Source organism: Scyliorhinus torazame, chromosome 8 (genome assembly GCF_047496885.1).
Source record: "Scyliorhinus torazame isolate Kashiwa2021f chromosome 8, sScyTor2.1, whole genome shotgun sequence".
Classification (NCBI taxonomy): Eukaryota; Metazoa; Chordata; class Chondrichthyes; order Carcharhiniformes; family Scyliorhinidae; genus Scyliorhinus; species Scyliorhinus torazame.
The window spans coordinates 179,435,894-179,461,644 of record NC_092714.1 but is presented as its reverse complement, the minus strand read 5'-3'; the positions used below and the strand labels follow the sequence as shown (position 1 = coordinate 179,461,644).

General features: G+C 48.2%; 1 protein-coding gene across 5 annotated transcripts in view; it reads right to left on the bottom strand.

Moving 5' to 3' along the window:
• The window catches only part of LOC140428279 (engulfment and cell motility protein 2), a 292,926-nt gene that overhangs the window by 176,000 nt on the left and 91,175 nt on the right, over nt 1-25,751 (bottom strand). For all 5 annotated transcript variants that reach the window (XM_072514575.1, XM_072514578.1, XM_072514577.1 and 2 more), the window contains exon 2: nt 5,989-6,144. In XM_072514575.1, the coding sequence (XP_072370676.1) occupies nt 5,989-6,066 (78 nt within the window). In that variant the 5' untranslated portion in view covers nt 6,067-6,144. The remainder of the gene's footprint in view (nt 1-5,988; nt 6,145-25,751) is intronic.

Genomic DNA, 25,751 nt, shown 5'->3' with positions numbered 1-25,751 from the left:
CCCCCCAAACATTATTCGTAAGAACTATAACCTCCGAAAGGCAGCTCTCACCGGGCTGGACTTCCATTCCTGGGATCTCGATTCTGGAGCCAGGATATTTAGGATGGCTTGGTTTCCCTTTCAGTCATCTGTGGAGTTGGTGGAGTACACATTCTGTCGATACTGCCTGCCGAGTAGCCATTTAATGCTCCAACAAGCGTTAATTGGCTGAAGGTGGGACTTCTGCCCTTCACTAAGATGAAGCCCCACCTCAGAGAGCTGTCAGTCAACCTGATCGGCCTGCAGCTCTGTAGGCCGTAGAGGACTCAGACTCCAAGCAGTCCCCAGAGCCTAAATCTCAGGAGTCCAGGATCAGGGATGTTTTGGGGCTTGAGGGCAGATTCGGGAAGTAAGACCCGGACGATGGGAGGGAGGACAATCAGGGGCCTGACCTTATGGGGAGGGGGTGGGGCCTGATGATAAAGAGAGGATGCTGAAGGAGGTGCCCGGCCCTACCCAAGGCCTGAACAGGCTCACTTTTTGGGCTTCTCTCCTATCCCAGAGCTCCTCCTGCAAGCCTGAAAATTAAGCTGGCCGGGAAATGCCTTTAAGTGGTCAATAATTGGGTTCAGGTTGGCTTAAGACTCGCCCGCCCCAGCACAAAATTGTAGAGCGGCCGGGCCGGGCTGGAGCCCAGCGGGAAGGCTGTCCAAGTAATTTTACAGCCACCATCTTTACACCCCCCACCCCAACACTGCCAACAACCACCAGTGGGAGAGCGTAAAATTCTGTCGTGGGGAAAGCCTGCTGGTAGCCTCGCCACGGTCTGATTAGTGTGTGGCTTGACGGACCTTCGTGAAGAGGGGTCAGCACGGGTCACTCACTGACTTTCCTGCCAGGGCTAGAAAGACCCCCCAACACCACGACAGGATTCTGCCCATGGTTGCTATAGCTCTCCACCAATGCAGTTTCCATTGCGACATGTCAGAGTCCAGCAAAAAAACAGCAAAACGGGGAAATAAGAATACTGGTCTGAATTGTTTTTTCTTTCTGGGTCTGTTGTAGGCGAATTGTTAAGTAAGTGACTGATAGAAAGGGGTTGTTGACCAATCATGGCATTGTATCCCAGGATGACAGAAGATAAACTCAATGGGCCTTTGGTCTTTTTTCAATCTAACAATTGCTAAATTCCCAGTTTACGCTAAGTCCCAACGGCACGGTGATTAGCACTGCTGCCTCACAACGCCAGGGACCCGGGTTCAACTCTGGCTTTGGGTGACGGTCTGTGTGGAGTTTGCACTTTCTCCCTGTGTCTGCGTGGGTTTCCTCTGTGTGCTCCTCATTCCTCCAACTGTCTAAAGATATGCAGGTTAGCTGGATTGGCCATGCTAAATTGCCCCTTAGTGTCCAGGGATATGCAGGACAGGTGGGGTTACGGGTGATAGGGCAGGATTGATGGGGGAAGTGTAAATGGATAGGGTGCTCATTCGAAGGGTCGGTGCAGATTCAATGAGCTGAATGGCCTCCCTCTACACTGTAGGGATTCCATGATTCTACAGTAAAAGATGTTGTTGCTGAGTGAAAGAAATGTAACTGGAGATGGGTGGTGGCTTGTGAGACCCACAATATGCAAGTCTCCAATACTCCAGGTCTCTCTCTTGTCTCTCTCTACTCCATCACGACTTCCTTTCAAAATACTCCAAGTTGTGCAAGGACAAGCCTTAAACATCTGAAAATTTCCTCCCCAACTCTCAGCGGGATGGGCAGGCGGAAGAGATTCGCAGAAAGGCGATCAGTTCAGAATTAATTAGCGCCTTGGAGGACCATGAGAGGATTTAGAATTATAGAGACATTATTTTCAGGGGAAAGAATTTATTGTTCTTCAAAGCAGGTGATTAAATAATAATAATCTTTATTATCGTCATAAGTAGGCTTACATTAACACTGCGATGAAGTTACTGTGAAATGAATTAGAGGCAAGATGTGCAAAGTATAATTATTGATGGATATCTGGTTGTGGGCTGGATGAGGCAAATGGCTCATGTTCCTCAAGGGAAAGGCAGCAGCATCAAAAAAGGAGGCAATGGCTTCAGATAAGCGGGGAAGCTGAAGCCCCTTGAGTGGGCGAGGTTGGATGGAAGGGTACGGCACTTGTAATTCTGCCGGGAGGAGACAAGATTGGTGTGATCGAAGGGGCACCATCTAGTGTTCTGCCCAACTTGAATTTTGAAAAAAACAAATAAATCCATGAGGATGTGATTGATAAAATTATATTCTTACACTTGTTACATGGGAGAGTCACTAGAATCCAGATGTGTGCCCCAAATCTCACAGTGAGTTCCTGATTCTGTTCAAACCACCTTTCTTTGAGATAATCCTCATCCCAATTACACTTGCATGCCTCATGTAAAAAGGAACAATGTGGTGGTATTCAATCTTGGCTTACAGTGTGACAAGGGCCTGTGAATTCAAAGCAACTCAAAAAGAGACACAGGACCGCAGTTCAGCTGACAAAGTATGTAGAGTGGGCAGGCTGCAAATAGAGCTTATCGCAAGAGCCATTTTATAGAAATACTGGAAGGAAAACAACTTCATTGAGAGCCATGGTGCAGTTACCTCACCACAGGAGAGTGTACACAGTAACCCTGGTGGCCACTGTCTTTTTGCTATATGTTATTTAAATATTTAATGCAGCAAGTTCAATGATCACTGTTACATTTGAGGGCTAAATTAAGGAGTGTAATTGAATTTCTTCAGTTTTGGAGTGTCCTGCTGATACTCTGGGGGTAGGGGAGGGTGTTCCAGTCTCTTCCCTCCTCTCAGCTTCAGTAGTTTCACAGGAGCTGGCCATCATAGATTCATAAGAGTCCCATTGTGTGGCCATCAAGCACCTATCTATTCTAATCCCACTTTCCAGCATTTGCTCTGTAGCCTTGTATGCTATGGCATTTTAAGTGCTCATCCAAATCCCAACCCCCCCCCCCCCCCCCACCAAGCAGAGCAACGACAATCAATTGAAGTTGATCGGCTCCTCTTTTTGACTTTTCCCATGAACAAACTCAAAGCAGTGCTTCACATTAGCCATCGAGTTTGGATTTGAGGGGTCGCTTCACAGCTGGATGCCCTTCCTGACACGAATACTCGTCATTTACCTGGGCTGGCAACCTGCACGGATAGTCACCGATTTGCCTGCACAAATGGCTGGGCTCTTTCGTAGCCATAAAGTCCTGGAGTGGGACATGAACCCAAGGTCTTCTTCTCAGATGCAGGATAGCTACTCACTGAGCCATTCCACCTCCTAAAGGTGCCGTACTTAACGAATGTGCCTGGACAACAAGGGTCAGCAACAATGTAGTAAAACATCCCATGGCATTTCACAGGAACATTACCAGTCAAAATTTGACACCAAGAAAATGGAAACATAAGGTCATGTGATCAAAGGCTTGCTCAAATGTATGTTTCAAGGAGTACCTTAAAATGAGGGAAGAGGGAGGTGGAAAAAGGAGAGAGGTTTAGGGAGGGAACTGCAGTGCTTGGGTCTAGGCAGCTGAAAGCATGACTGCAGCAAAAGAAAGTGGGTGATGCACAAGAGGTAATGATTTGAAGGAATATTGGGGGCATCAATGTCAAGCAAGAGTCTGTCCTCCCTTAAAATCCACAAGCACTGTTCAGCAGGGGTAAACTAACAGCAATCAAGAACAGAAAACCCATGTACTGTCTTATTGAAGAGTTTACTGCCGAAGGGTTGATATTCTGATTAGGTGGAATCCAACCAAGGAGTTTAAGCTCAATGCGCATGAAAAATAAATCTCACTAACAGGTAGCAGCTGGCATACATGCTGCCTGTAGTGATGTGAGACTTCAGAGAGCCAGCTGCCTCTCCACACATGTTTTAAACCAACGTCAAACGTCCAACTCCCAAGCTGAATCAGCAGCCAGTTTCGTAGCTGCACGTGCAGTGTGTCACGTAGCATCTTAGTAATAATAATCGCTTGTCACAAGTAGGCTTCAATGAAGTTACTGTGAAAAGCCCCAAGTCGCCACATTCCGGCGCCTGTTCAGGGAGGCCGGTACGGGAATTGAATGCATGCTGCTGGCATTGTTCTGCATTGCAAACCAGCTATTTAGCCCACTGTGCTAAACCAGCCCCTGCAATACCACACTGCCTCGGCAGAGCGTCAACCTGTCCACCATCTACAAGGCACAAGTCAGGAGTGAGATGGAGTACTCTGCACTTGCCTGGATGAGTGAATCTCCAACGACTCCTCGACACCATCCAGGACAAAGCAGCCACTTGATTGGGACTCCGACTACCACTTTAAACAATCACTCTCCCCACCACTGACGCACAGTGGCAGCCATGTGCAGTCTACAAGATACACAGAGCAACTCATCAATGGTCCTTTGATGGCACCTTCCAATCCAATGTGATTCAACACCTAGATGGTGAAGAGCAGGAGACCTCATGGGAACATCACCCTCTGCGAGTTCTCTTCCAAGCCACACACGTTCCTGACTTGGTATCATATCACCATTCCTTCACTGTCGCTGGGTCAAAATCTTGGAACTCCCTTCCTAACAGCACAGTGAGTGTACCTGCACCTCAGGGACTATAGCGGTTACCTTCTCTTTTTTAAATAAATTTAGAGTACCCAATTAATGTTTTCTAATTTTGGAGCAATTTAGCGTGGCCAATCCACCTAACCTGCACATCTTTTGGGTTGTGGGGGCGAAACCCACCCAAACACGGGGAGAATGTGCAAACTCCACACGGACAGTTACCCAGAGCCGGGATTCAAACCTGGGACCTCGGCGCCATCAGGCTGCAGGGCTAACCCACTGCGCCACCATGCTGCCCCGCAGTTACCTTCTCAAGGACAATTAGGGGCGAGTAACAAACGCTGGCCTTGCCAGTACACATAGGACTAAAAAGTCACTCTGTGTTTCAGGGCACAAGCTCAGTCTGCCTCATATTACAAACTACTCATTTCCTGCCATAACTCTGTCCAATGCTAACCCCTCACCACCCAATGACACTCCATTTCCTTTTAATCTAACACGTACTCTTCATACCTCTGTGCAATGGGGGGGGAGGCATGGGGAAAAGAGAAGTGGGAAAATTCAAAGCCCCCAGTTCCTCCTCATCTCTCACTCAATCACTCTCAACCCTCCTATTTCAGTGAATCACTTTTTAATAACTAACCTGGTTAATCCCACAGAGTGCAAATCATCAGACTAAGGGGGCGCGATTCTCCACCCCCACGCCGAAGTGGCCGCGCCATCGTGAACGCCGTCGAGGTTCACGACGGCGCGGAACGGCCCCGGTCCCGACCGATTCAGGCCCTGACAATGGGCCAGTATCGGAGCCGCGTCATCTACCCGCGCCAGGCCTTGTCGCCCGCGTAAAAGCGGCGTCGAATAGATGACGCGGCCGGCGCCGCATAACGGACGTCATCCGCGCATGCGCGGGTTGGCCGGCGCCAACCCGCGCATGCGTGGTTGCCGTCCTGTCCAAATCCGCCCCGCAAGAAGATGGGGGACGGATCTTGCGGGGCCGCGGAAGGAAGGAGGTCCTCCTTCAGAGAGGACGGCCCGACGATCGGTGGGCACCGATCGCGGGCCACCCCACATTCAAGGTACCCCCTGGTGCAGGATCCCCCCTCGCCCCCCCCACAGGCCGCCCCCCCCCCAGCGTTCACTCACCGCCCACGACTGTAGCGACCAAGTGTGGACGGCGCCGGGGGGAACCCGCCGTTTTGGCCTGGCCGCTCGGCCCATCCGGGCCTCAGAATCGCGGGGGTGCCGGAGAATCACCATTTTGGGTATCTCCGGCCTGCGAAACACGACCGGCCTGTTCCCGCCGCTTGGGAAAATCGCGGGAGGGCATCGGACCGGTGTCCCCCGAAATTTCGGCGGCCCAGGCGATTCTCCCAACCGGCGTGGGAGTGGAGAATCGCGCCCATGATCTCTGATCAACTCCTTGGGATCCTCAGACTCACGGACACTCACCTGGTCTATTTCAATCAACTGGGCATTGGCTCCTGGCCATTCGATCGCCACTTTTACGATATCTGATGGGGGTGGCATTGTGCCAAATGGTCCAGCTCTTGCCCTCTTAACCGTTCAACGGAATGGATCAGTGCCCTGATACACCAGACGTTAAACCTATGAGCAGAACAATTTAAAATTAATAACCTACTTAAAACAAATAGTTTCGAATTAGTACTTTCAACAGCGCCTTTCAAACCCATAACCTCTACCACCTAGAAGGCCAAGGGCAGTAGATAACTAGGATCACCGCCACCTGTAAGTACCTCTCCGAGCCACACACTTGGAAATATATTGCCGCTCCTTCAGTGTCACTGGATCAACATCCTGGAAATCCCTAACAGCATTGCAGGTGCACCTACACGACATGATCTGCAGTGGTTCAAGGCGGCAGCTCATCACCATCTTTTGAAGGGCAATTAGGGATGGGCAATAAATGCTGGCCTAGGCAGCCACACCCATAGCCCCTGAATAAACGAATAAATAAAAATTGTAACTTAACTACATAGATCAGAAGATCCAGATTTCATTCTCCACATCTACAGAGAGTTAGCTGATCTCTGGCAGAATGCTACAATTGATTTCAGGTCCCCGGCTATGAAAGGGAAGGATCTGCTAATAGGCTTCCTCCTGGTCAGTCGCCAGTGGTAGTATCCATATACGTGTGGTTTAAACGTAGACAGGATCAAGGTGTTCCACATTGCAGCTTAGGCTCTCATACAAAAATCACCAGCACCGAAGGAGACCATTCAGCCCATCTCGGGTCTTTGAAAGAGCTAGTGCTACTCTCTTGCTAGCCTGGCAAATCCTTCCTTTTGAGCACATAATTGGCAATCAGAAATAAAATTAGTTATCTATTTCTGTATCAAGCTATCAAGCTTTGTAATGGCTGCAAATTTACATCCTGACCATCGTATTCAGGATGAGGGGGAAAATGAAGACAGAAATCCTCCGAGAAAAATATTTCACATACCAAACAGCACTAAATACACACAGCTGCAGAGTGAAGCTTCTTACGACCTGAAAATGAGTGATGTCAGTGGTTAAATGGGACGGATTCTAAAAAGTACAACACTCAAGTCATTATACACCTGAAAAATACATTGCGGCCTTTGACCCATGACTTTCCTGCTGCCTCTCCACACGGTTCAGGGGACCAATGTAAACAAAAAATTCAAATTGTCCTTTTACACTGGTGGAAAAGGGAGCTGGTTGAATCGGTGAATAATATTCTAGCAGTCAATCCATCATGAGAGAAACCTTTTAAATAATTTTTGCAGATGAGGCATTACTGGAGGGAATGTGTGGTAAAAGAAATGCACAAGAGACTTGCAACATCTCTCAATTTTGGTCATAGAGGTCTCAGAGAGTGCACAGCTAATGAAGAAGAATCCAGTCGCCAATTTGTTATACAAGCCAAGCTCTGCACGGAGTGGAATTCTCAGCTTTGGTTTTGGGTGCTATTATTCATGGGAGTAACTGCTGCTCTCCAGGAGCACTCCCTGCTCACTTTCAATGTGCAGCTTTAACCCGAATGGCTCAATCTTGAAGATGAATTGAATTAATTTCATGCATCATCTAATAAACAGTGCACACTACAAAGTGGTCTTCTGTGCGACACTGAATGGAGTACCTGAATCACATGTTGAAATCTTGATCTTCCTGCAATGGAGCACAACAAACTACAGCTGAGCTGGCACATAAAATTATGGTGCAATGTCACCATTTACTTTTTAAAAATAAATATAAGAGTACCCAATTATTTTTTCCAATTAAGGGGCAATTTAGCGTGGCCAATTCAACTAACCTGCACATCTCTGGGTTGTGGGAGTGAAACCCACGCAGACACTGTGAGAATGTGAAAACTCCACACAGACAGGGCCCCGGGGCCTGGATCAAACCTGGGTCCTCAGCGCCATAGGCAGCAGTGCTAACCGCTGTGCTGCAATGCTGCCCAAACATCATTATTTACAATGTGTAATTTCAACCATGAGCTGTATCAAGATGGCAAGCAAATGAGTCCCTGATTGCAGAGCAGCCAGTAAGATGCAATGTTGAACATTTACACCCAGTGTCTCAATGAATTGCTTTGCTTTACTACTTACCAAGTCAATTAATCAGAAATGCAACACGCCGACTCTACAATACAGTGCCAAGTTCATTCTCCGAATGATGACACATCCTCCAAACACATCCGAGAAACACGTGGCTATTCAACGCAACTCGCTTTGAATAAGGGGCCGGAATGAGGAACGCATGGCCGAGGTCGCACATTTTACAATGGGGAGTTCTGCTCGCCGGAACCCCCCGTTGTAGCGAGAGATCGGGAGGTCCAGCAAAGAACCCCCCTCCCCGCCAGCCCGAACGCAATATTTGAGAGTTCCACCCCCCCTGCCCTGCACCCCCAAACACCCATGCCAAGAAACCCCAGCCTGATTTTGCGCACTCAAAATACCAGCTTGCCACCTTGGCAGTGCCACCTGGGAACCTTGGCAGTGCCAGGCTGGCACTGCCAGAGTACCTAAGTGGCACTACCCTGCCCAAAGGGCATGCAGTCATGGCCCTCTGATCCCCTGGGAGACCCCCATGTGTGCCGTTCCGTCTGGTGGGGACCAGTTTTTTTTTCCAAAAAAATATACTTTATTCATAAAATTTATCATAAGCATTACAGAACATTTCAAATTGTCTTGACTGTACATTTCCGGCAGAGTTACACATTGCCTTGACTTTCTTCGATTCAATTTTGATAATGTTATACACATATCGCTCTTTATGTTTCAATTCCTTCTTAAATATTTACATTGTCATGTTTATTTTTATACATTTGAGTGTTGGTGGCCCAGACCGAGGGGGCTTTACACTGTTACCCGACCCTCGGTGTACATTTACTGGAAAAACCTTACACAGTGGTCTTTCCCCATTGCGCCTTAGCGGCAGCTGCCCCAAGCTTGAGTGCGTCCCTCAGCACGTAGTCCTGGACCTTGGAATGTGCCAGTCTGCAACACTCGGTCGAGGACAATTCTTTGCACTGGAAGATCAGCAAGTTTCGGGCAGACCAAAGAGCATCTTTCACCGAGTTGATGACCTTCCAGCAGCAGTTGATATTTGTCTCGGTGTGTCCCCCTGGAAACAGTCCGTAGAGCACAGAGTCCTGTGTCACAGATCTGTTCGGGATAAACCTTGACAAATACCACTGCATCTCTCTCCAGACCTTCTTTGCAAAGGCACATTCCACAAGGAGGTGTGTGACCGTCTCATTTCCCCCACAGCCACTCCGAGGGCAGCATGCATTGGCGCAGAGCCTTCGGGTGTGCATGAAGAATCTGACAGGGAGGGCCCTTCTCACCACCAGTCAAGCTAGGTCTTGGTGCTTGTTTGAAAGTTCTGGTGATGAGGCGTTTTGCCAGATGACTCTGGCAGTCTGCTCAGGGAACCATCCAACGTCCTCCACGGTCTCCTTTTCCCTGAGGGCCTCGAGGACATTACGTGCTGACCACTGCTTCATTGCCTTGTGGTCAAAGATGTTTTTCTTCAAAAACTTTTCCACGAAGGACAGGTGGTACGGTACGGTCCAACTACTTGGAGCGTTCCGCGGCAATGAGGCCAGGCCCATCCTTCGTAACACCGGGGACAGGTAGAACCTCAGTATGTAGTGACACTTGGTGTTTGCATACTGGGGGTCCACACACAGCTTGATGCAGCTGGACACAAAGGTGGCCAACAGGATGAGGGAGGCGTTGGGTACGTTCCGCCCTCCCTTCTCCAGAGGTTTGTACATGGTATCCCTTCGGACACGGTCCATCTTGGATCTCCAGATGAATTTGAAGATGGCCCGGGTGACTGCTGCAGCGTAGGGTCGGGTTATGGGCCAGACCTTCGCCACGTGCAGTAGCACCGAGAGTACCTCACACCTGATGACCAGGGTTTTGCCCGCAATGGAGAGGGAGCGTTGCTCCCACCAGCCCAGTTTCTGCCTTGCCTTTGCTATGCGCTCCTCCCAGATTTTGGTGCACGCCCCAGCAGTTCCGAACCATATCCCCAGCACCTTCAGGTAATCTGACCTGACAGTGAAGGGGACAAAGGACCGGTCGGCCCAGTTCCCATAGAACATGGCCTCGCTCTTGCCACGGTTTACCTTGGCTCCCGAGGCCAGTTCAAACTGGTCGCAGGTGGTCAAGAGCCTGCGCACAGACGCAGGATCAGAGCAGAAGACGGCAACGTCGTCCATGTACAGTGAGGCCTTGACTTGCATGCCTCCACTGCCTGGGATCGTCATTCCTCTTATACCCGGATCCTTCCTGATGGACTCGGCAAAAGGTTCTATGCAGCACACAAAAAGGGCAGAGGAGGGAGGGTAGCCCTGCCTGACTCCGGATTTGATCTGGACCTTTTCTGATTCCCACCCACTGATTGAGACTGCGCTATAGATGTTTGTGTAGAGCAGTTTGATCCAATTGCGAATTCCCTCCCCAAACCCCATTTTGGAGAGCACATCCATTATGTAGGTGTGCGATATTCTGTCAAAAGCCTTCTCCTGGTCAAGGCTGATGAGGCAGGTGTCCACCCTCCTGTCCTGCACATAGGTGATCGTACCCCTGAGGACCAGTTTTTTTTTTTTTTCCAAAAAATATACTTTATTCATAAAATTTATCATAAGCATGACAGAAACATTTCAAATTGTCTTGACTGTACATTTCCGGCAGAATTACACCTTGCCTTGACGTTCTTTCATTCAATTTTGATATTATCATACACTTATCACTCTTTACATTACAATTCCTTCTTAAATATTTACATTGTAATGGTTGTTTTATACATTGGAGTGTTGGTGGCCCAGACCAAAGGGGGTTTACACTGTTACCCGCCCCTCGGTGTACATTTGCTGGAAAGACCTTACACAGTGGTCTTTCCCCATTGCGCCTTGGCGGCAGCTGCCCCAAGCTTGAGTGCGTCCCTTAGCACGTAGTCCTGGACCTTGGAATGTGCCAGTCTGCAACACTCGGTCGAGGACAATTCTTTGCACTGGAAGATCAGCAAGTTTCGGGCAGACCAAAGAGCGTAATTCACCGAGTTGATGACCTTCCAGCAGCAGTTGATATTTGTCTCGGTGTGTGTCCCTGGAGACAGTCCGTAGAGCACAGAGTCCTGTGTCACAGATCTGTTCAGGATAAACCTTGACAAATACCATTGCATCTCTCTCCAGACCTTCTTTGCAAAGGCACATTCCACAAGGAGGTGCGTGACCGTCTCATTTCCCCCACAGCCACTCCGAGGGCAGCGTGCATTGGCGCAGAGCCTTCGGGTGTGCATGAAGAATCTGACAGGGAGGGCCCTTCTCACCACCAGCCAAGCTAGGTCTTGGTGCTTGTTTGAAAGTTCTGGTGATGAGGCGTTCTGCCAGATGACTCTGGCAGTCTGCTCAGGGAACCATCCAACGTCCTCCACGGTCTCCTTTTCCCTGAGGGCCTCGAGGACATTACGTGCTGACCACTGCTTCATTGCCTTGTGGTCAAAGGTGTTTTTCTTCAAAAACTTTTCCACGAAGGACAGGTGGTACGGTACGGTCCAACTACTTGGAGCGTTCCGCGGCAATGAGGCCAGGCCCATCCTTCGTAACACCGGGGACAGGTAGAACCTCAGTATGTAGTGACACTTGGTGTTTGCATACTGGGGGTCCACGCACAGCTTGATGCAGCTGGACACAAAGGTGGCCAACAGGATGAGGGAGGCGTTGGGTACGTTCCGCCCTCCCTTCTCCAGAGGTTTGTACATGGTGTCCCTTCGGACACGGTCCATCTTGGATCTCCAGATGAATTTGAAGATGGCTCGGGTGACTGCTGCAGCGTAGGGTCGGGTTATGGGCCAGACCTTCGCCACGTGCAGTAGCACCGAGAGTACCTCACACCTGATGACCAGGGTTTTGCCCGCAATGGAGAGGGAGCGTTGCTCCCACCAGCCCAGCTTCTGCCTTGCCTTTGCTAAGCGCTCCTCCCAGGTTTTGGTGCACGCCCCAGCAGCTCCGAACCATATCCCCAGCACCTTCAGGTAATCTGACCTGACAGTGAAGGGGACAAAGGACCGGTCGGCCCAGTTCCCAAAGAACATGGCCTCGCTCTTGCCACGGTTTACCTTGGCTCCCGAGGCCAGTTCAAACTGGTCGCAGGTGGTCAAGAGCCTGCGAACAGACGCAGGATCCGAGCAGAAGACGGCAACGTCGTCCATGTACAGGGAGGCCTTGACTTGCATGCCTCCACTGCCTGGGATCGTCACTCCTCTTATACCCGGATCCTTCCTGATGGACTCGGCAAAAGGTTCTATGCAGCACACAAAAAGGGCAGAGGAGGGAGGGTAGCCCTGCCTGACTCCGGATTTGATCTGGAACTTTTCTGGTTCCCACCCATTGATTGAGACTGCGCTATAGATGTTTGTGTATAGCAGTTTGATCCAATTGCGAATTCCCTCCCCAAACCCCATTTTGGAGAGCACATCCATTATGTAGGTGTGCGATATTCTGTAAAAGCCTTCTCCTGGTCAAGGCTGATGAGGCAAGTGTCCACCCTCCTGTCCTGCACGTAGGCAATCGTATCCCCGAGTAGCGTGAGGCTATCAGAGATCTTCCTGCCGGGTACAGCACAGGTCTGGTCAGGGTGGATCACCGACTCCAGAGCAGACCTGACCCGATTGGCGATGACCTTGGCTAGAATTTTGTAATCCACATTCAACAGTGAAATGGGTCGCCAATTTCGAATTTCTTCCCTTTCCCCCTTCTGCTTGTAGATGAGGGTGATGATGCCTTTCCTCATGGACTCTGACATGCTGCCTTCCAGAAGCGTACTCTCGTACACTTCCAGCAGTTCTGGGCCCATCCAGTCCCACAGAGCCGAATACAACTCAACCAGTAAGCCGTCGCTTCCGGGAGTTTTACTCAACTCGACGGACTTGGCGGCCTTTGTCAGCTCATCCAGAGTTAGTGGTTTGTCCAGGTTTTCCAGCTCGCTGTCGCCTATGACCTCCGTGATAGTCGACAGGAAGGTCTGGGAAACAGTGCTATCTGTTGGCTTCAGGTCATACAGTCCGGCATAAAAGGATTGGCTGATCCTCAGGATGTCAGACTGCGATGACTTTACAGAGCCATCTTCTTCCTTCAGGCTGCTGATCACAGAGGTCTCTCTGTGCACCTTTTGGAAGAAGAAGCGCGAGTACTTTTGGTCCTGCTCCACGGAGCGGACTCTGGAACGGAAGATAACCTTGGAGGCCTCCGAGGTGTAGAGCGAGGCTTGCTGGCTCTTCACCTCTTGGAGATCCTCCTCGACATCCACCCCCATCGACTGCAGCTGGAGCAAATTTTGCACTTTTCTGGAGCCTGGACATGACCCCTCGTCTCTCTCTCACCTTTTGAACGCCCTTGAGGATGAAAAACCTCTTGATATTCCCCTTGATTGCTTCCCACCAGAAATGTGGGGCCTCAAAGAGGGGTTTCACGGTTCTCCAACCTTTGTAATCCCTCCTGAGTTCCTCGAGGTTCTCAGGGGTCAGCAGTTTTACATTTAGCTTCCATGTCCCCCTGCCTAACCCCTGGTCTTCCTGCAGGTGGCAGTCGGCCAGTTGGAGGCAGTGGTCAGAGAAAAACACCGGCGTTATGTCGGTGGACCTGACCGTGAAAGCTCGGGACACAAAAAAGAAGTCTATCCTGGAGCGGACGGACCCGTCTGGCCGTGACCATGTGTACCTACGCTGCGCTCCATCTGCAGAGTTGCTGCAGACGTTGAGCAGCTTGGCGTCTTTTACCGTTTCCATCAGGAGTCTGGACGTAGCGTCTAGTTTGCTGTCAGCTCTGCTGGATCGTCCAGCCGCATCGATGATGCAGTTGAAGTCACCACCCAGGATGACCGGCTTGGAGGTGGCCAACATCAGTGGGAGTTGCTGAAGGACTGCCAGCCGCTCACTTTTTACGGCCGGGGCGCACACATTAATAAGTCTGAGAGGGGCGTTTTTGTATTTCACGTCTGCTACGAGGAGGCGCCCGCCCACCACCTCCTTAACGTCGGAGATGGTGAAGTTGCCTCCCCGCAGCAGAATACCCAGGCCGGAGGAGCGGCAGTCGTTTCCTCCTGACCAGATGGACGGCCCGTGGGACCACCAGCTCGACCAGCGCCTGTAGTTGCTGAGGTGCGGAATTCCGCACTCCTGCAGGAACAGTAGGTCGGCTTTCACATTTGCTAAATAGTTGAGTGTGGCTACACACCGCGAAGTATCTTTGATGCTTTGCACATTTATGGATGCAATTTTTAAACCCATTATAAAAAGGTAGATTTAACAGTCTCAAGAGTCCAGAGTCTATACAGTTGGCTGTTCCAGCTGTTGGATGTTCCCCAGCATGCCGGTGGTGCTCGCAAACTTTAGCACAGTTGCAGGGCTGGGAAAACGGTTCTGGTCCGCACTGGCCCCGTGATTTTGATGCAGATGCATTGGGGGGGTGGTGTAGCCCTGGCGTTCGTTGTGGCAGTCAGTAGGTGTTGGGGTTGCAGGCCGGTCTTCGCCTGGGTTGTTGCTGCTTGTTACTATCGGGGGTTGGTCTGTGACCTTGTTTTCAATGTCCGGCGTTTGCTGGCCGTTGGTCATATTGCTGTTCCCATAAGCCAGGGGTTGATTGTCTCGGCGGGTTTTATTTTCTTCCCGGTTGGTGGTCTGGGGGGTCTGTGCCTCCCGTTCCACGTTGGTGCTTTGCCTCTTTATTTGAGGCCGATTCTTGTCTTGTTTTCCCTCATCGGAGGAGGTGTCGGCGCTAAGTGCGCTGGCTGAAAGGTGTCGCTTTTTTCCACTCCCCCTCGGGGGGTTCTTCAGTTTGTTTTTTTGTTTTCTCTTTCGTTTGTCCCTGTTCACTGTTTCCCAGGGCTCTTTATTCTTTGTCCCATCCTCTTCCTCTTCCATTGAGTGTTCCTCATTAGATGAGGCTGGGGTTGGGTTGTCAGGGCGTGCTGGGGCCTCCTCTTTTTGTTGGGGGCCCTTCTGTTGCTTTTCCGCATTCTGTGCCGTGGTGTCTTTTTCGGTGGAGGGTGTATGGACCTCCTCTCTGGTCGCCTTTTTAACTCCGCTGCTGATGATCTGTGCATATGTCGCCCCGCGTTTCGGGCAGCCCCTGTAAAGATGGCCGGCCTCCCCACACGGGTTGCAGCACTTGTCTTCTTTGCAGTCCTTAGTCATGTGTCCCTCCTGCCTGCAGTTTTTGCAGAAGGTCACACTGTAGTTTGCGGCAACATGCCCCGTTTTGCCACAGGTGTGGCATACTCGTGGCTGTCCCACGTAGTAGAGGTAGCCACGATTTCCTCCAATAGCGAAACTGGAGGGGGGATGCAGGATGGTTCCGTTGCTGTCTGTTCTTAGGGTCACCTTGACCTGGTGCTCACTTGTCCAGATGCCGAAGGTGTCTTTCAGCTTTCAGTCACTTTTCAGCTCAGCGTACCTGGCGAGGAACGTGAGCACATCAGACACGGGGACGTGGGGGTTGTACGTGTGCAGTGTAACAACCCGGTTTTGCTGCGACGGTAGCGTAAACAGAGGCTCCGCAGTCAGGATCGACAGGGGACTCTGGTTACCTTTTTCCTTGAAGACGTTCAAGAATTTGATGCACGCTGCGACGCTCTTGAAGGTGACATCAAAAATACCATTGTTGGGGAAGTTTTGCAAGCAGAAGATCTCTGTTGCTTTAAACCCACAACACTCGAGCAGCACCCGTTTCACGAAGAGTTTCCAGTCCACAGGTGACTCTCCTTCCGTTTTCTTCACTGTGACTCGGACAGTGTTTCGCACTCCCCAGCCTGGTGGTCGGGATGCAGCTGCATCCATAGCTCGTATGTTGGGTCTGAACTGTATCGGCGTTAGGCCTAAACCTGTAGATCCACCAATAGCAGCCGAGCTCCAAACGTTTCCTCTTTGACGACTTCAATCCCTCAGAGTTCTCCAATCCATGATCGACATCGAAATCCTCAGCTTCCCGCGATCAAATGAGACTACACTTGATCTTAGCCAAAAGGCCGAGAAGCGATCCCGGAGGACCAGTACCAAACTGGCGCACGCCCAAGGTGCCTGAGGCAAAGGGATTGAATTCCAATGCCGCAAGTACCTTGGGAATCTGCACATTAGAGTAAGGCTTACTGCCTCGCTCTAATATGCAGATTTGCCAAAAAGTGCTCCCGCCCATTGTGGACAGGATTCCCCTTGCAATATCTCGCGAGATTGCATTGAATCTCGCAAGGTGTTGTGAGCGGTAGATCTCAGGAGCACGGTCTCCCGGATTTCACCAGCCACATGCACTGCGGCAAGCTGCTTTACCGGCATAGCGTGGCAGGAAGATCGTGCCCCGAATCTATAGCACAGAAACAGGCCATTGGGCCCAATTGGTCCATGTTATTATTTGTACCCCACCCAAGATTCCTCCCAATTATATCTTCTCACCTAGCCTCCATTTCTCTCTATTCCCTGGTCCCTCATGCATACATCAGGCCTCCTGTTCTTCCTGCTGTATGTTGTTTTAACAGTCAAACACATGCATTCACCTTGGTAACAGAATTGTCAGGAATCTTGAACTGGACCGCGAGTTCCAAAGATTGTTTAAAATTCACACCCTTCTGAAAGGCATTTTGATGTTTCCTCTGGAAATAAAAATGTACAGAGCTCAGTTTGTGACCCACAAAGCAGTTAGTAAATCACAAACTCAGAATTGACGCGTGCATGTTGTTCAAGCCTGTAGAAAAGACGTTCATGGTGAAGGAGGATTACATTTCTTTACTCAAGAGGGATTGCAGGTTTGTATCATAGCAAACCCTCTCATTTCTAAAGCTCTCCATAAAACCCCAAAACAAACACTATTTCCATATTGCCCACGTGGCAAGGGGGCTCTGGCACATTGCAATCCTGAAGGACACAGGAAAACCTGGTTGGTTCAATAATAATTCTTCACTCACCTCTGTCAAACTCTCATGCTCGTTTTCCATATTGAATGGTTGAATATTCAATGACCCACTCTTGCTCTGTTCCAAATAAACTACTCGATACATTCTCTCTCATCCCATCTCTATCTTCTTTTTGTTGAAATCAAGACTTTTCTATCCCCTACTCCAGCTCATATTTTCCTAGGACTGGAGGCGCCTGCTACAGCCTACATGCCTTAAAAAAAATTAATTTAAAGTACTCAATTCTTTTTTTTCCCCAATTAAGGGGCAATTTAGCATGGCCAACCGACTTAGCCTGCACATCTTCGGGTTGTGGGGGTGAGACCCACGCAGACGCGGGGAGAATGTGCAAACTCCACACGGACAGTGACCCGGGGCCAGGATCAAACCAGGTCCTCGGCGCTGTGAGGCTGCAGTGCTAACCACAACGTCATCATGCCGCCACCAGCCTACATGCTTTTAATGTAAAGTTTAACTTCTAGTTAGCCATCAGCGGGTGAACTTATTGCATTTGCTAACCATCTTCACAAGCTTCTTGGTGCTGGCTCTTCATTGTTTATCAATGAAAAACGATTGTGCAATTTATCAATGTGTCAGCAATCACATTGTATAGCAATTAAATTATTAAAGACAGGGGTAGAGTAGGTAATAAGAGTAGGACTAAACAGGTCTTTTTCCAATTGGCAGGCAGTGATTAGTGGGGTACCGCAGGATCAGTGTTAGGACCCCAGCTATTCACAATGTCCATTCATGATTTAGAGGAGGGTACTAAATGCAATATCCCCACATTTGCAGATGACAAAGCTGGGTGTGAGTGTGAGCTGTGAGGAGAATGCAGAGATTCTTTAATGTGATTTGGCAAGTTGAGTGAGCAGGCAAATGAATGGCAGATGCAATATAATTTGGATAGATGTGAAGTTATTCACTTTGATAGCAAAACTGGAAGGCAGATTATCTGATTAGGAGAGGGGAATATGCAATGGTACCAGAGTGTCCTCGTACACCAGTTGCTACAGGTAAATGTGTATGTCAGCAGGCAGTAAAGAAGGTAAATGGTATGTTGGCATTCATAGCGAGAGGGTTGCAGTGTGGGAGCAGCGATATCTTGCTGCAATTATACACGCTTTGGTGATGCCACACCTGGAATAGTGCGCGCAGTTTTGGTCTCCTTATCCAAGGAAGGATGTTCTTGCTCTAGAGGGAGTGCAGAGAAGGTTTACCAGACTGATTCCTGGAATGGGAAGACTGACGTATGAGGAGAGGCTGAGTCAGTATTCACTTGAGTTCAGAATATGAGGGAGGGTCTCATAGAAACCTATAAAATTCTAACAGTAGTAGACAGTAGAGGATGGCTTTTTTAATGTGTTTAGGGTGGAAGTTGGAGAAGTGGAGCATCGTGAGGTTATCCGTGGACTTGGACACACTCATCTCCATCAAGGACGGTCACCTCAGCACTTCGCTTTACCGCAAGCCCCGGATAACCTGACGATGCTCCTCTTCTCCAGCTTCCACCCTAAACACATTAAAGAAGCCATCCCCTCTGGACCAGCCCTCCGTATACACAGGATCTGCTCAGATGAGGAGGAGCATAACAGACATCTACAGACGCTGAAAGATGCCCTCGTACGAACGGAATATGGTGCTCGACTCATCGATTGACAGTTCCAACGCGCCACAGCAAAAAACCGCACCGGCCTCCTCAGAAGACAAACACGGGACACAACCAACAGAGTACCCTTCGTCGTCCAGTACTTCCCCGGAGCGGAGAAACTACGATATCTTCATCACAGCCTTCAACACGTCATCGATGAAGATGAACATCTTGTCAAGGTCATCCCCACATCCCCACTACTTGCCTTCAAACAACTGAACAACCTCAAACAAATCATTGTTTGCAGCAAACTTCCCAGCCTTCAGAACAGCGACCACAACACCACACAACCCTGCCATGGCAATCTCTGCAAGACGTGCCAGATCATTGACATGGATACCACCATTACACGCGAGAACACCACCCACCAGGTACGCGGTACATCCTCGTGCGACTCGGCCAACGTTGTCTACCTCATGCGCTGCAGGAAAGGATGTCCTGAAGCATGGTACATTGGCGAGACCATGCAGAAGCTGCGACAATGAATGAACGGACATCGCGCAACAATCACCAGGCAGGAATGTTCTCTTCCAGTCGGGGAACACTTCAGCAGTCAAGGGCATTCAGCCTCTGATCTCCAGGTAAGCGTTCTCCAAGGCGGCCTTCAGGATGCGCGACAACACAGAATCGCCGAGCAGAAACTTATAGCCAAGTTCCGCACACGTGAGTGCGGCCTCAACCGCGACCTGGGATTCATGTTGCATTACATTCATCTGGCCTGGGCTTGCGAAATCCTACCAATTGTCCTGGCTTGAGACAATTCACACCTCTTTAACCTGGGGTTACCCCTATCTCTGGATCTGTAAAGACGTAATTACTTGCAAATGCTCGCATTCTAAGCATTGTCTTGCATCTTTGAATTTGTCTATATATATGTTTCTGGAACATACCTCTTCATTCACCTGAGGATGGAGCAGTGCTCCGAAAGCTAGTGTTTGAAACAAACCTGTTGGACTTTAACCTGGTGTTGTAAGACTTCTTACTGTGCTCACCCCAGTCTAATGCCAGCATCTCCACATTATAATTACAGTGACAGCAATTCATACAACTGTGGACTGTTTGGGGATAACCAAAGCACAAAAGGTATGACATAAATGAAAGTTATTTCTTTACAACTCAAGAGTGCTTTCCAGAAACCGGGTGGTGGAGAATAGGAGGCGAATGGATGTTCAAGTCATATTTATAGTAAAAACACCCTACACAATGCATTAGGAAAAGGACATCAACTAGGTTACTAAAGTAGGTTTTAATTATCTTGAATCCAGGTCAGTTGGGAGGCCGTCAATGTGTAGCTAAAGAACCTTCTGTTCTAATATTACAATAGATTTGTAATTGATACAGAAGCATAAACACAGGATGTAGTTATTAATAAACCTTGGGCTTGACTTTTACAAAATTGAAAAAAGTCTCCCTGTTGGTTTAGGGGATTCATGCATTCCAGGAAGTGGTACTGAGCCTTTCGTACCACAAATGTGAGGTTCAATTTTGGATCTGTATAGAGATAAATAGAGTTAATTAATCCCAGAGCCAAGAACAGTTGTTAGTGCTATCTTTATAATGGGCTAAGGAGAAAAGAATAGACCACACTGCTTGTTCCTGGCCTCATGGTAACGTTTGATTATAAGCAGCAGGAGTTCTTGACCAAACAATCCACTGATCATAATGGTGCAGCATTTCATCTGTACCCAGCAAGATTCATCAACTGTAACAGGGGATGAGGAACGGACAAGGGCAGTCAATAGGAGTGACCAAATTGGTGAGATCATTTCTACCAAAACAAAAAAATGACTCCATGGTGGCACAGTGGCTAGCACTGCTGCCTCAAAAGCGTCAGGGACCTGGATTCAATTCTGACCTTGGGTGACGTGTGGAGATTGCATGTTCTCCTCGTGTCTGCGTGTGTTTCCTCCAGATGGCCCTGTTCCTTCTCAGTCCAAAGATGTGCAGGTTAGGTGGATTGGCCATTCTCAATTGACCCTTGGTGTCCAGAAATGTGTAGGTTAGGTGAGGTGATGGGAATAGCACAAAGGGTCGGTGAAGACTTGGATGGGCCAAATGGCCTCCTTCTGCATTGTAGGTAATCTATGAACTTCGGTGAGCAGTACATCAACAACCAAACTTTTGGCCATTTTCCAGTTGTTATTGAAGGATCTGACTTTTTCAATGGTCACGTTCAGTCTTTCTCGGAAGGCTGCCTTTTATCCATTTTATTGCAGCGTGACTAGAGAGACTAGACAACTTATTTTCTTGTTAAATTCTAACATCCTGTGGTCTCAGCCTGTGATGGTCCAGTGCATTAGTGTTGCACGAAGCAACTCGAGTCTGTGCAGGAAGCACACATTTCCCCACTGTCATTCATATTTCCTTTACTTACAGTCAGTTCCAAAACTGTCAGCAGACTGACCTGTGTGGCATTTAACAACAGGAGACAAATCACAACTGTCAGCATCACCTCCCACAGGAGACACAATAAAACTCCTGAACATGTATTTGATTATTGCTCAAAACAAGTACACAGAACACTACCACTTACACAATTGATGGTTAGAGTGCAAATGGATGAATAAACTTTGATATATTTTTAGGTGAAAAAGATTGTGTTTGAAGTACAGAGATTATATGTTGAACTGAATGTTACATGTCCACTTTCCCCTTCAGACTGGAGTAGATTATCCTAACAAGGAATCTGTCAACATTTGTGCTAATAAGGAATCTGTCAACATTTTTGTCCATTGTTTTAATTAGTAAGAGTTTGTTTTGACTGAGATTTGCAAAAGAACTTGCATTCATAGAGCACCTTTCACATTCTTAAAGTTTCAACGCCAATGCACAGAGTGGACAGGGCAAGCCCTTAATCCATCTCAATGCTTGCTCCAAAAAAACTTCAAATTTAAATTGAATTCAATTCATGGTCTCCACAAGAGAGATATGCAAGGTCCAAGCTGACAAGAAAAGTCAGTCATTGCACCTCATCCTGGATTTGATCTGATGCTTGATCTTAGCCAAAAGGCCTCAAGATGTCCCGAAGTATTTAACTATTCAATTAAGTACCGGTGAAGAGAAGTCACTTTGCAATATTGTCCCGGAAGCTCAGTAGTCATGACGCTCACAGGCACTCTGAACCATGGCGACATGCAAATGCTTATTCATCGGCATCAAATGTTGTTATCCCCATGGAGAAACTCTAAACCAAAATCACCAAACCACCCCCATATGAAGAAATTATTCATAAAATTTAATTTTTTGCAACTTTAACATGAATCAGAACCAAAGCAAATTAACGGCAAATGAGAAGTTACATTAAAAAGGTTCATTTCATTTAGTTGATACAAACATAAGTCTTTCACAAGTATTCCCCTTTGGCACGTGTAGCATTATGTAGCTCCACAATTTAATCACATAGGGAAGGTCAGGCTACAGATCTGGAGTGCAGCTCAGAATTCCTTTTCATGTGACAAACCACTAACGTCCCGGTTCATGGTTTAGCCTGGTATAAATTTCAGCTCCTTAGCGCCCTTGAGCTATCCACACAGCTTTCCAGACATTAGATCCTTTTAACCTGCTCACACAGTGCCTCCAAGAGCTCCTACATGGGCGCTGATCACCTTCTGCCTCCAGCTCTCCTTTGTTTCCACCTGCCCTGTGGCTTTCGGATGTTAAACTTATTTATGGTTGAAACGGCTTCCAGATCAAGAGTTGCCAGGTCACATGTGCCAGTATTACTTATTATTTGAGAAAATTACAATTGATCCCTTTACAACTAATACAAGTAATTTTCAAACTTTTTAAACAGTTACAGATTCCACAGCTACTTTGAAAGAAATTACAAATTTTCCTTGCTGTACTGCTTCTGGGTCAAAAGTGGCCACACTAATAGCATCATTGCTGCACGCACTGACTGGTCTGCCAGAGAGCTGCTATAATATCCACAATCAGTTTTGTTTTAAAACACTATTTGTTGGCAATGTTCAGTCAGGGAGGAAAGACAGGCGATCTGCTTCCAGTGCCGTGTTTAACGATGTTTGGATTTCATGATGGAAAACGGTCCCAATCTCCATTTGGCAAGAACCAGATAGGAAACTCATTACATAGGCTATTTAGGGTTTCCAACCCTTTAGGATTAGCCTGGAGTCTCCAGGAATTGAAGATTAATAACCGGGTATTTGAGAAACTGCCCTCCCTCCTGTCCCTATACCGACCCATTTTCTTTGAAACCTCTAAATATTCATTACCATGGAGGATAGAAGGCTGCTTGACCGATAATCCAAATGCGTAACGGAGTCTTGCCCACATTAATTGGAATGCGCGCACCGCAAGCATATGTCATGATATCCACATTAACATATCATAGTGCAATCACACGCACACACTGGACAGGTAGTTGGACCAGCCAACACACACACAACATCGTAGCCAATCACCAGTGAGAGCACACACACTATAAAACAGGGAACACCTCAGTTCCCGCTCACTCTACCAGAAGATAGCTCAGAGCACAGAGCTCATAGCGTCCCACTCAGACATTCACCATGTGCTGAGTGCCTCTCTAAGATAGTGCTAGGGCTGGGTCCACAGGTTAGCTGGTGAAGTACGAACCACAGCCAGAAGTTAGTAGTTATTATTGTACAGAATAATAAAACAGAGTTGTACCATCCACAACCGTGTTGGTTCGTTTGTGTATCGGAACACCCAACACGACAGCATAGACGTGTTGGGTGATCTACTGTTGAGGTATGAGGGCAGGGCAGGAGGTCACGTGATAAAACCGCCAGGAGTTTGTTCAACCGCAGTTGGCAACCCTCGAGAGAAAAGAAATGCAAGCCCCACAAGCATTCTTCACAAATCAAATTGAAGGGAGCAAGTTCTAAAGGCATTGGATGGAATGCAGGAACTGAGGAGCAGGAACTAACCTTCTTGGGTTCCCACTGAAAGGAACATGTCGTGTTGGGTGTTCCGCTATACAAACGAACCAACACGGTTGTAGATGGTACAACTCTGTTTTATTACTCTTGACAACAACATCTGTAAACTTATGGTTCGTACTTTACCCGTTAACCTGTGGACCCAGCCCTAACACGATCTTAGAGAGGCACTCAGCACATGGTGTATGTCTGAGTGGCACGCTGTGAGCTCTGTGCCCTGAGCTGTCCCCTGCTGGAATGAGCGGGAACTGTGGTGTTCCCCATTTTATCGTGCGTGTGCTCTCACTGGTGATTGGCTGTGATGTTGCGTGTGTGTTGATTGGTCCGTTGATCTGCCCATCAGTGTGTACGTGTGTTTGCACCGTGATATGTTTATCTGAATATCATGACAGAACATACGTTTCAGTTAAGGTTAAAGTCAGTGCTTCAATCTCTTGCTTAAGCCTCAATGTTCAACCGATATGCAACCTTTCCACAGTGGGATGGTTAGCCTCAAGGGTAGTTCCTGTTTCCAAATCAGAGCAGAAGTTAGACAATTCTATTCCAGGAAATTAAAAGAAACCAGATCTGCGTTTATTCTCTGAAAAAAAAGAAGGGAAGACAAAAATTCCAAAATTCACTAAGGAGATCCAGAAATTAAAGTTATTTCCTGAAATTATTTTCTTTGGAAATTTAACTCAGTAACTATGCGAAACAGACAATCATTAGTCATGGATCAAGATATTCTAGACGGTGGCCCTCTTAAACAAACAGATCCAGTCCTCAATGCCCAAATAAATTGGGTTTTTTTTGTTGCTTCTTCCCATTTCCACCCACAGGCCCGGCCTTTTGTTTGCTTTCGACTCCCTCCATTATCTCATTCCATTCTAATGCAGAGGACACATCGAGCCGGGTCAGATTCTTGGCCCGATCCTGAACCAATCATTTCCCAGTCCCTGTAGTAGTCATGAATCACAAATTGAGGGTAGAAACCATTTCCTGCCTTCTCTCTCTCTCCTCCTCCTCCACCCTATCCCCTCCCCTCCCCCCCCCCCCCCCCCCACCAAGCTCAGGGCCACACCAGGCAACTGCATACATCAGCCTCATAGATGAGGTGGTACCAGGTTTGACCCCTTGAATGTGCTATGGATTCAAAAGGAATGACAGTTTAAGAAAAACAGGTCAGACCGCCTCCGCTGAAGTCTATTAATGCTGTACTACAGGTTGGTCATAGAATCCCTACAGTTTGGAAGGAAGCCACTCGACCCATCAGGTCCGCATTGATGCGACCATCAATTCACACGAGACGGAGAGTTGAAATGAACAGCGGTTTTAATCAGCTAGAACTGTGCCTGCCTGTGACTGCTCTGCACTGAGAGCCGCCTGCAGCGCAGCAGATCTATATACCTCCCCCAAAGGGGGCTGAGCCAGGGCTCCACAAGGGCACCAACATGATACAGTGCGGTGTAATGTGATACAATGGTCCATAGATGGAGCCCACAAGGGCAACAACATAGTACAATGCAATACAGTGGTGAATGGTTGCTGTAATACATTCACCACACGCATCAATCCTCCAAAAGAGCACCCTCCCCATGCCCACTCCCCTGCAATCCCGTAACCCCAACTAACCTTTGGACACTTGGGGGCAGTTTAGCATGGCCAATCCACCTAACCTGCACATCTTTGGACTGTGGAAGGAAACCGAAGAACCACGGGGAGAACGTGCAAACTCCACACAGACAGTCACCCGAGGTCAGAATCGAACCTGGGTCCTTTGCACTGTGAGGCAGTAGTGCTAACCACTGTGCCACCCATATCTTTATATATTGGGGTCATGTTAACCTTAGTTTCATTCAATTTTTGACCAGTAATGGTTTGAACCAAGTCAGAAACAATGGTGATGATCGGTTTCATTATGAGATAATCAGCTAGTTAATAAGGGAACTCAGGAAGGGATGTGCCATTGCAATATCAGTTTCTAAATTTCAGGGAGCTGTAACCACTGAAAGAATTTGTCAATGCTAGGTCATGGCCTGACAAACTTGACCTGTTTTTTTGCAAACAAAGACTAAAGTAGTGGACAGGGGAATATTGATGGATGTTATTCATACAGACTTTCAGAATAATTTCATAAAGTCCTTCAATACAGACTGTTGTTTAAAACTGAAGGGAAAAGGTTGTCCTGATTAGGAAACTGGGTGAGCAGCAGGAGACAGA